We start from the raw sequence: 11964 nt of genomic DNA, 5'->3' as shown, positions 1-11964 counted from the left end.
CTCTAATCAATTTGTGATCTCTTCGTTCTCATGTATCTAAATTCCCTCAAGTATCTTCATTCGTTCTCCAATTCTTCTTGTGTTTTCCTTATCTTTTCTTTGCTCATTTTCAATTCTTACGGTGGTTCGTTCAACATTCCTCTTCCGTTGTTCTCATATCAATTTATTCGTTGTTTCCAAATCCTACCGGTGGTTCGTTGAAGACCTTCCTAAGATTGCGCTATATCTTTCTTAATCTTTCTCAACAAAAATAAGTAGTATGCCAAATCCGTTGCTTGCCATCAATCTAAATGGGTGAAGGATGCGCATAACGTAATTCTTATTATTGTTTCATCCAAGTGATTAATTCCTTATTCTGGAGGTTCATCAAAATTCTCGGTTTCAATTGTTTCATCTTTTCTTCCCGTAGTTCCAAGATCTTTCAATTATATCATCGCGAAGCTCCAACTAATCATTGCAAGGCTTCAATCTTATTCTTTGCATCCTTCACTTCCTTTTGATCATTCTTTTATTATCGGAGTTCTTCATGGAGGCTACATGGTGGTTCGTCAAGGATTCTTTTCACTCTTCAATTGTTCTTCAAGATTTCTCGCGGGGTTAAGATCTGCCAAGCTATACTCAAAATTAAACATGGTGTTCAACACATGTCTTGTTTTGAGGAGTTCAAGCATTCTTCATCTTGCATTCCGAAGTGCAATTCTTTCTACCTTATCATTTGAGGTGGTGTTATGTCATTGTTGATAATTTCCCTTCGTTTTTCATGATTCACAAGTTTTCAAGAGTGACATATCTTAAATCCATCATTTTCAGTTCATTCAGGACATCTTTTCAATCCATCAATCTCTTCATTGGAGTTATCTTGGGTTATATTTCACCTAAAGCGTTCCCTAAGGACTGTTGCTATTTATGGTGGTTATAAACAACCCAAGTTCTTCATTTATCCTCCCGGTGAGATAAGTTTCTCGTCTACTTGTTCATAGCAATCCAATCCATTGTTTTTCGTTGGTGGCAGAATTTCACCTCAAGATTTCGAGATGTTTTCCATTAGCCCACATCAAGCTTATTCTTTCGTTGTTGATAATCCAACAACTCTGTTCAACCTTTTTCTTCGTAAGCATGCTCTTTCAACTTTATTTGCGAGAGTTGTCATTCTTCTTCTCCGTTCTTTTCTTTCCAACCATCTAGTTTTCCATTCATTTGTTTCGGAGGCATGGTGATGTTGCTCTCTTCGTACTATCATCTCGTTTTGCCAAGATCATGCTCTTTCCTTTGCTTATCCATTTAACCGGATTGTTGTGTTCTCATTCTAGTTCTTTCATCTTATCAAGTTTTACCTCTTTTCTCAACCGGAGTGCTGTTTGAAATCTTTCTTACCCCTTGTGCCATTCTTTCAATAGTTCTGGACGTAGTCTGTTGTTGATCTCATCAAGTATCCTCTCATCTTGTCAAATTCATGTTGAATTCTTTCCATTTACAGTCGGAGTGCTGTCCAAATTATATCATTATTATTCCTTCTCTATCTTGTTTAACCGGAGTGTTGTCATACTTGATCCTTATCGTTCCTTGTACATCTCGTTTCTACCGGAGTGCTTGCATGTACTTCTTGTCCATTGCAACTCTTTTCTTATGTCTTTCAACCTACAATGTTCTAGTAATGTTCCTTGTTCCTCTTTTCTAACGGAGTGTTTACAATTTTGTTCATCTCCGTTGTATTCTTTCTTTCTATTGTTTAACCTCTCAATGTTCTTTGGTTTCACTCATTCGTCAAAGAAGAAACTTAGTTTTACCTCTTCTCTTCCTCTTCCGTTTTTTCTCCGGTGCCATCCTAGATCTCGGGACGAGATCCTCTTGTAGTGGACTGTTGTAACACCCCGAGACTGTTGCGCCAGGTGTCTTCCAGTTATTCGTTGTTGTTGCCTTGTCATTTGCTTGCGTGTCGCATCTTTGCCATGTTGTCATCCGCATTGCATCTGCATGTTTTCAAAACTTGCATCCGTCCGGGTCTCCCAGTTCTTTCCGTCGTCCGTTCTGAGCCCGTCCACACTTGCACGCGCCCGCGGCACGTCCGAAATATTATTTTATAAGTGGCCGGAAAATGTTCTCGGAATGGGATGAAAGTTGGCGTGCGGTGTTGTTTTGTTATCAGTAGGCCACCTGCCAAGTTTCATCGCATTCGGAGCTCGTTTGATAGCCCAACCGTTAAACTATAGCGGCATTATAGTCGGTCAAACGTCGGACGTTTTCGGTCTCCGGAAACAGACGCAGGGCCTCCCTCTCTCTTCTCTCCTCTCGCCCAAGGCCTTCTGCACAGCCCACAAGCTCCAACCTATCCCTCCTCACATCTGGAGCCGTCAGATCGAGATCGGAGGCTCCGAAACCCCCCCCCCCTAACCCCCTAACCCTAGAACCTGCCCTATATAAACCACCTCCCCTTCCATTTTGGGCAGCTACCTACCCTTCCTCCTAAATTTCCGTGCCTGCCCGCTTCCCTGCCGCCACACACGCCCGCACTCATCGAGCTGAGGGAGAGGAGCTCCTTCGCCCAAACCCCATCTCCCTCTCTCTGGCATCCGCGCCCGCAACCATCTCCGCCGCCTCGCGCCTCCCTCCTCTCGCTCTCTCCCTCACCCTGTAGCGCCACGCCTCCCTGCTACCTCCAACCGCCCCTGCCAGCGACCAGCACCTCCATGGCGCCACCGCCGACAAGCCTGCCTCTGCGCCTCCTTCCCCCATGGTGCCATGGCCTTCCTTCGTCGACCTCCTCCTCACGTTGTTCCCCATGGACGCGCCTCCCACCTGCTTTGTTGCGTGCCTCACTGCCGACCGGCCACCAGTGAGGCCTCCCTGCCAACCTCATCGACCGCGCAGCCACCTGCAAGCTCCGTCCAGCGAGGCTCTGTGCCCATTCCCCAACTCTCTCCCTCCTCGCTCGCGCTCCAGAGAGGAGCTCCCCGTGCCAGTTCTTCCCGTGAACCCGCCTGCCTCCTTGACCTCCAAGCCACCCCGTCGCTCCCTTCTCCTTGCTGAGGCCGCCGCCGGCGCCCCAAGCGCCCAGCGCCTGTCTCTGCCATGGCCTTCCTCGTGCTCGTGCTTTTCCTTCTGTCCCCTACTTTTGTCGTGCGAGAACGCCAGGACGACGACCGGCGCCAAGTCCTGCTCGAGCACCCGCCTGCGTTGCTGCGTCGGTACACCGCGTCGCTGCTCATTGCCTGCCAAGACCGCCTCCCTGGAATTTCGCCAAGTACACCACCGACAAGACCACACGGATGCCCGAACGAGTACCGAACGAAATGCCAAGACCTACGTGAACGACTTCATGGACCGACGAGTACCACGACGACCGTTGTTCACCAAGTACACCTTCGGATGGCCAAGTTCCTCTTCAAATGTATGACTACATGGTGTTGCGCCAAGTACCACGATGGCCGGAGCCCTCGGACCCGTCAAGTCCGTCTACGAACCGTGAACAACTACCGTTATCCGAAGAACCGCGGGACACACGTGCCGTGAACGACTACCCTCGCCGTGGATCTGACCAGTTCGCGAGTACGAATACTTCCCACTACGACCCATGAACGTCTACTTCCGCCGACATCCCATCGAACCGATCCGCTTTGAAACGCACGCTTCAAAGGTATAACTGCCGAGAACGACCATCCGAGAACGAATGCATGTATTGTATGAGATGCCCATGTTTGCACCATGGTCGAATCGCTGCTTGCTCGGTCCTCCTCATTTGCCGCTAACCCATGGGAACCCGGCTACTGGGATCACCCCACCATCTTGCATGACACGCTCACATCACTTTTCCTTTTGCACCGGTATCAACATGAGCTACCGGAACCGATATGTTGCCGTGGCACCATTTTCGGAATCATTGTCGTGGCACCCCTTTCGTTTCCACCACGATGACTAATGCTTCATAAAATGCTCTTATCAACATTTTCATAAAACTTGCATAAACTTGCATATGTCATCCGCATCATGATAACAACATTTAAAAATGGTTATATTTGTTGTTGCATTAAATTGCTAATGCACATGAGGATTTACCGGAATTGTTGTTTGATATTTCCGGCCTCATTTAAAATGCCTAGCTGTGTATTTTACTCATGTTTCACCTCTTGCCATGTTAACCAACATTTAATTTTGTTGAGTACCTAATCGGGAGTGAACTAAATAATGGAATGTGATGTTTTGTCAATATGCATCCCGATGCATATTGAGCTCCACTTAATTTGTAGCATTGTTTGTGCACTTTTCCATGCCATGAATCATTAAACCGGACATGCATCATACTTGGTTGTGCATCATGCCATGTTTATGTGATGGTTGTTTACTATGTTGCTTACTTCTTTCCGGGTTGCTTCTCTCGTTAGCTTCGGTTTTGTTCTCGAGTTGTGAGGATCCGTTCGACTACGTCTGTTTGTCTTCTTCATGGACTCGTTCTTCTTCCTTGAGGGATCTCAGGCAAGATGACCATACTCTCGAAATCACTTCTATCTTTGTTGTCTAGTTGCTCGCTCTTTTGCTATGCCGCGATACCTACCACTTTTTATATCATGCCTCCCATATTGCCATGTCAAGCCTCTAACCCACCTTCCTAGCAAACCATTGTTTGGCTATGTTACCGCTTCTGCCCAGCCCCTCTTATAGCGTTGCTAGTTGCAGGTAAAGATGAAGTTTGTTCCATGTTGGAACATGGATATTGTTGGGATATCATTATTATATCTTATTTACTTTAATGCACCTATATACTTGGTAAAGGGTGGAAGGCTCGGCCTTATGCCTGGTGTTTTGTTCCACTCTTGCCGCCCTAGTTTCCGTCATACCGGTGTTATGTTCCTTGATTTTGCGTTCCTTACGCGGTTGGGTGTTATGGGAACCCCTTGACAGCTCGCTTTGAATAAAACTCCTCCAACAAGGCCCAACCTTGGTTTTACATTTGCCTCACCTAGCCTTTTTCCCTTGGGTTTCCGAAGCCCGAGGGTCATCTTTATTTTAACACCCCCCCCTCCCGGACAGTGCTTCTCTAAGTGTTGGTCCAACCTGAGTGATGTTTGGCGCCCCCTGGACAACCAGGGTCTATGCCAACCCGACGTCTGGCTCATCCGGTGTACCCTGAGAACGAGATATGTGCAGCTCCTATCAGGATTTGTCAGCACGTCCGGGCGGCTTTGCTGGTCTTGTTTTACCATTGTCGAAATGTCTTGTAACCGGGATTCCGAGTCTGATCGGATTGTCTTGGGAGAAGGAATATCCTTCGTTGACCGTGAGAGCTTGTGATGGGCTAAGTTGGGACACCCCTGCAGGGTTTGAACTTTCGAAAGCCGTGCCCGCGGTTATGGGCTGATGGGAATTTGTTAATGTCCGGTTGTAGAAAACCTAAAACTTAACTTAATCAAAATGAATCAATAGAGTGTGTGGCCGTGATGGTCTCTTTTCGGTGGAGTCCGGGAAGAGAACACGGTCTCGTGTTATGCTTGAACGTAGGTTGTTCTAGGATCACTTCTTGATCATAGTTTATCGACCGTGACTTTGCCTTAGTGCTTGCTGCAGCTCCACCTCATACCTTTTACCCTTCCTATAAGCTTAAATAGTCTTGATCGTGAGGGTGTGAGATTGCTGAGTCCCCGTGAGTCACAGATTCCTTCCAAAACCAGATGCAGGGACCGATGATACCGCTCCACGAGATTCGACTGAGCTCAAGTGGGAGTTCGATGAGGACTCAGGACGATACTACGTTTCCTTTCCAGACGATCAGTAGTGGTGCCCTATTAGGGCGATCGGGGACTTTGTTGCATTTGGGGTTGTTCTTTATTTTGGTTCCGTAGTCGGACCTTGATTGTATCTGGATGAATGTAATGATAATTATGCTATTGTGTGACGTGGCGAGTGTAAGCCAACTATGTACTCCTTTTCCTTATTCATTACATGGGTTGTGTGAAGATTCCCCACTTGTGACATTGCTTACAATGCGGTTATGCCTCTAAGTCGTGCTTCGACACATGGGATATATAGCCGCATCGTGGGCGTTACAAAAGGAAAATCAAACAGAGTCCAATTGACTTGAAACTTCACGGAACTTATTTTTGGAACAGAAGCAATCCAGAAGACTTGGGGTGTACGTAAGGGAAGCAATGAGGAAGGCACGAGGCAGGGGGCGCGCCCTCCACCCTCGTGGCCCCCTCGTGGCTCCCCTGACGTATTTCTTCCTCCTATATATACCCATATACCCTAAAACCATTGGGGAGCAGAATAGATCGGGGGTTCCGCCGCCAGAAGCCTCCGTAGCCACCGAAAACCAATCTAGACCCCTTCCGGCACCCTGCCGGAGGGGGGAATCCCTCTCCGGTGGCCATCTTCATCATCCCCGCGCTCTCCATGACGAGGAGGGAGTAGTTCTCCCTTGGGGCTGAGGGTATGTACCAGTAGCTATGTGTTTGATCTCTCTCTCTCTCTCTCGTGTTCTTGAGGTGATACGATCTTGATGTATCACGAGCTTTGCTATTATAGTTGGATCTTATGATGTTTCTCCCCCTCTAATCTCGTGTAATGGATTGAGTTTTCCCTTTGAAGTTACCTTATCGGAGTATGTTTAACTTGTATTTGTGTGAAGTGGCGATTGTAAGCCAACTCTTTATCCCTTTCTTATTCAGTACATGGGATTGTGTGAAGATTACCCCTCTTGCGACAAACCTACCATGGGGCCATGCCTCTAAGTCGTGCCCTGACACGTGGGAGATATAGCCGCATTGTGGGTATTACAAGTTGGTAATCAGAGCCTTCCCCGACTTAGGAGCACCTGCTTGATCGAATCGCTGACGTTGTTGAGTCTAGAAGAAAATGTTTTGAGTCTTATGATTATATATATCGGAGAGTAGGATTCTTTTTACTCATCAGTCCCTTCGTCGATCTGGTGAGGCCTCCTGACGTAGAGTTTTGACTCTTCTCTCCTTAAATTTCACGATTTTTTTTTAGGATCACGCGGGTATCTTGGAATCGTTCCGATGATTTTGTGACGAGAACATTGTTCTTGGTGCCTCCTGACATTTAGGGGTTGTGGCAGTGTCCCGAGGAGTTGAGCTCCCGTTTCTATATAAGCAATTATAAAATAAATGAGTCATATGATTTCCCACAGATAGCCCTTAAACTGAAGGGCAAACCCATAGGAAAGCTAAGTGCAGGGCTCTAGTCCGAGAGAAATGGCAGTACCATACAACGATCTCAAAATAACATGAAGCAAATGCATGCTGGTGCAGGCGTGCAGCACACCATTACTCATTCCCACTTCAACTACTAGCATACATGCTTCAAAAATACAGTTGGTGTGGCACTGAGTGCCTTTCGTATAAAATCCAATTTATCTTCTAAAAAGATCTATCTAAAATACAGTTCTTCAAGGTTCAAGCACCGTGTGGCTTCAAGGAATATCTAACGAAAATATCTAAGTCATCCCACGACTTTAAGAAAGGGGCAGGCTCAAAATCTTACAGACCATACATCATCCATCGACAAACCTCGGCTTTCAGTGGCCTGGCCTCCAACTTTACAGTATGCAAGTTGCAATTTTTTGCTACAACTGGATGTCATGGTCCAAATGTAGTAAAAACTAGCGCCGAATATGCGGGGCGCACACCGTGCCCGTGGCAAGCCTCATTTATATTTTGAATAAATACTTCAATTTTATTTTTATTGCATGCAGGTCTTTTTTCATGTTTAATTGGTTGGACTTGTTTTGTTTTGTTCGGGTTTTATAGGAAGGAAGGGAGGTGTAGGTTCGTTTTAGCAAGATTCATTGGTGCAATAGGTTTATTTATAATACGTTTACATCCGCTGTAGTTGCTATTATTGTCCTTGCATATAGAAATGCTTGTCTTGTTTTTGTATAGAGCGACAAAGACCATTACCAATGCCGTCCATTTCATGTTTCTTGTAGATCATGCTTGAAGTTTTGAACGAACCACGATTTATTTACGACAAAGAGTTAAATAACACATGTGCGATGTAGAACAGATCATTCTAAGTACGGTGCAACAAATTGAAAACCGATTATTTTTAGTTTGCTGCCTGCGGGTAAATCATTAGTGTTTTGTCTTTGTGTAATTTCTTCAGCATGTGAGGCCTGGCGACATTCAATAAGGGAAGCAGAATCAGTGCTATATTGTTTCTTAATTGTATTGTAAAATATACTCTGACTGTCTATATCTCATTTTCTTGTGACTGAGGCATTTCATTTTTCTACGAAGCAAAATTTGCTTATGGTGGGGGTTGCAAGCAGATTATTCTGGGATGCATCAGTTGGTACTTGGTAGTATAGTTTAAAAAATCAAACCGGGTAAGGTTGTCGGTTTAGGTTTTTACCGGTCTGACCACTGGTTCACCAATTCGGTTGTCAGTTTTTAAAGCAACAAAATAATATGTATTCTATTAAAAAATACACCAATCAGTAGTGAAAAAATGTTTAATCGGAGGTGACCGCCTCGCGTCCCAGTCCTCCTGCTCGACTACTCCTGGTCTGGACTCTAGATCGGAGAGAGGCAACTGGAGGGAGGCCTGGTCAATTTTACAGGAGCGGAGGAAGAGTGGTGGCTCAGAACAGCAAGACACGAGAGTGGCAACACCAGCTGGTGATCTGGTGCCGCATGGAGTGGTGAGGAAGAGGAGGCGTCGGCGCACCAGAGTGTCCGACAAGGGTGGCACCGAAGGTGGGCGGCTACGCTGATGGGGTTTGTTTGTGGACAAAATCAAGAGAAATGCTCCAAATTCAGCCGAAACCCTACCAAAAGAGGGGTTTCCTTCCTTTACCGATACTATATGAACAAGGGATGATCCACATGAGAGCAAGAAAACTTTTCACATAAAATCAGAAGAGGTATCCATATATGAATCGGTTTAGAATTCAAAGATCAAGAAACCGTAGTGCTAAAGATTAGATGCGCAGATTCAACTCTGTAGTCAGACAGTATGCCTTCCCCTCCAGATAAAGATCGGAAAGCTTGCTGCATAATTCGTGTAACGGCGGGATCAGCACTTGAGACGGTGGCTACTACTAAGATTGGCTACCCGTACGACAAATGCGGGACAGAAATAGGATGGCCATTTCTGCATCATTACAAGACGGGACCTATTACATACTACCTGGTAATACAGGGTACGTTAGTTGTAGGTGCACAAGAGCGGCAGCCAACAAGAAAAGGAATGCCACGAAAATGTACTTCCAGTTCAGGAGTGTTGGCTCAATAGAACGCACGGTCTCAAGAGTGCAAGATTCATCATCAAGCACAGCAGTAATCCCAGCTTCCTTCTCTCCAATAAGAGCGTCAGCCTTCACCTAACCATACAAGAAATATGTCAGCTTTTGCCCTTCTTTTTTGGCAAGGGTACAGGTATCACAGTTTGAGGCTCAACATATTGATCATACTGTATTAGCCAAATGTTCAAAGAGTAAAAAGGTCTAAAGACTAGGAGCCAGGGATAGGAAGTTCAGGGTTTGAGTCATTTCCTACAACAAATGCCTTCTCATGATGCAAACAATTGTCCATATCATGATATCAACAGAAGTGGGAAAGCCAAGAAATTTGCTGCTTCTACAATTTTCACGACAAAAGCAAGACATCCGAAGAAGAACTGACCTTTGTCTGCATTGATGAAGAATCCAGAAGTACTTCCTCTATTACACCAGTCGGCCTGAGTTCACCTTCATTAGCAGTAACCTTTTTGCTTAACAAGGTGCCTTCATTGACATTCTCTTTGCATTTTTGAGTCAACATCCTGTTCTTCCTTGTTAGCGTGACAATCTGTAAAGAACAGACATCAGAGAGAGAGCTGGTTCAAAATACACTAATTATCGTAGCTCATATACATAAACATCAGAGCAAGCCAAACTGTAAGTAGGTTAATATCGAGGAACAATTCCCAAAGAAAAACATTGATAAAGTTAGGTCCATTGTGATGTCTGATGCCAGGGAAGGCTACACAAAGGGATGGGAAAGCCACACGATAACTTGTAGAGTTACAAACTGTAAAAAGAAGATACTACTCCCTCTGTTCACTTTTATAAGGCGTTGTAGCATTTCAGACAGTGTACAAAACAGCTCAATTTTAGTTGTCTGAAACGACTTATAAAAATGAACGGAGGGAGTATATAATATACTTTATGCCACGGACATGCTTGCATAAACAGATGCCAACCAAAATTGTAAGTAGGTTATAACTCTATAGTAGAGGGAAAACCGATGATTCCCTTAAAAAATGAGCCTGAATGGTTATGGACAATTTTTTAAAAACATGTAAGATACTCCCTCCCGTCCTTTTTAGTTCGCATATAAGATTTATCTAAAGTCAAGCCTCGTAAAGTTTGACCAACTTTATAGAAAAAAATACCAACATTCACAATGTGAAATCAGTATCAGTAGATGCGGCATGACTTAAGTTTTCATATTATATAACTTTAGCATGGTGGATGTTGATATTTTTTCATACAAATATGGTCAAACTTTATGAAGTTTGACTTCAGACAATTCTTATATGCAGAATAAAAAGGTTATACTCCCTCCGTCCCAAAATAAGTGTCTCAACTCTAGTACAACTTTGTACTAAAGTTAGTACAAAGTTGAGACACTTATTTTGGAACGGAGGGAGTATCAAGTAAATGATATCAACATAGAGTTGGGACATGCAACATAAATGCATAATGTTCGTCCTTGTATAAATCCCTTTATTGGATTTTAGTTAATGATTTTACCCTTCAAGAAGTGCTCATCATATCATGTTCTCTTTACCAAGTCAAAGCATTGGACACATTTGTATCCTTGTAATCGAACACGTGCTTCGTGGTCTCTTTACCAAGTCAAAGCATTGGACACATTTGTATCCTTGTAATCGAACACGTGCTTCGTGATCAACCATGTAGTTTTTCAGCTGCTTGAGATGAACTACCACAATAATTGCTGCTGTATGCTGGCAAAGCAATATTTCAGTCCACGCATGATATCTTGATTCGACACCAAACTAGTGCTTATTCTGTACAATGCCATACAGAAAGCACATATTTTTTGCGGACATGTATATTCACAGCATTCAAAGTACATGCATGCACATTAAAAGAGAATAGTAGAAGTAAACTTTCCATAATAACAACGTGCATACCTGCAGATGAAGGCGTTCTCTTTCCAATGCAAGTTTCGCAACCAAGTCAGTGATGGTCTTAGTTTTAATACCAATATCTTTTGCAGTGGACAGCTTTAGTTGGTTAGCTTGGCGTAACGAGTTCTCTAGACCTCCAACTCGACCTCTCAGAAATGATATCTCTTCACTAAGCTCGAACTTGGTATCTGTCAACAATGTACATTTTGATTCAGCATTCTCAGCCCTGGTTTCAGCTTTCAAATACTTATCCTTCAGATCTTCAATCACATGTTGCATATCAGAGATTGAAGACTTTAACATGCTCTGATGTTCACTAATAGCCTCAACTGATGCCACTGTATGCTCTAACTGAGCTTCTGTCTCCATAAGATCCATTTCCAATAAGCCTGCCTTATCTGACCCCCGAGTCTTCATATGATTTAGCTCCCCATTAAGTTGTACATTAGTGTGAGTGAGCTCTGCACACCTTGCTTCGGCCTTTTGTGTTCTACTTTCTGCTTTGGAAACAGCATCTTTAATATCATTGATTATATTCCTAAATCTGCTTATCTCAGATGGTGACATATTCTGCTCTTTTTCATTTCCTTCTGTCGATACTGTTACGAACTGCAATTGGGAGCAAGATTCCCTCAGCCACTCCTCCAGTTTCTGAACCTTATGCTGTAAAGCGAAGAACTCAGGGGTCGACAGCCTTTGCCTCTGCATGGAATCCTGGCTGGCATTCTCCTCACCGCCATTTTGCATCATCTCCAGTGAGCCATTCAAAGCATTTAACTGCACCAAGCTTTGCTCTAGCTTTGCTTTAAGATCACT

At 44.3% G+C, this 11964-nt stretch overlaps 1 protein-coding gene across 1 annotated transcript; it reads right to left on the bottom strand.

The window, feature by feature from the left end:
* Positions 1-8840: 8840 nt before the first annotated feature.
* LOC125532080 (WPP domain-interacting tail-anchored protein 1-like) lies at positions 8841-11958 on the bottom strand. The gene is made up of 3 exons (XM_048696252.1): positions 11152-11958; positions 9636-9800; positions 8841-9334 (listed from the first exon to the last, which is right to left on the bottom strand). The coding sequence occupies exons 1-3, from the start codon at positions 11896-11898 to the stop codon at positions 9131-9133; spliced, it is 1116 nt and encodes a 371-aa protein (XP_048552209.1). The 5' UTR covers positions 11899-11958; the 3' UTR covers positions 8841-9130.
* Positions 11959-11964: the final 6 nt, after the last annotated feature.

Source organism: Triticum urartu, unplaced genomic scaffold (genome assembly GCF_003073215.2).
Source record: "Triticum urartu cultivar G1812 unplaced genomic scaffold, Tu2.1 TuUngrouped_contig_8989, whole genome shotgun sequence".
Taxonomy (NCBI): Eukaryota; Viridiplantae; Streptophyta; class Magnoliopsida; order Poales; family Poaceae; genus Triticum; species Triticum urartu.
Note: the sequence above shows the minus strand (reverse complement) of the source record. Positions and strands in the feature narration are given on the sequence as shown.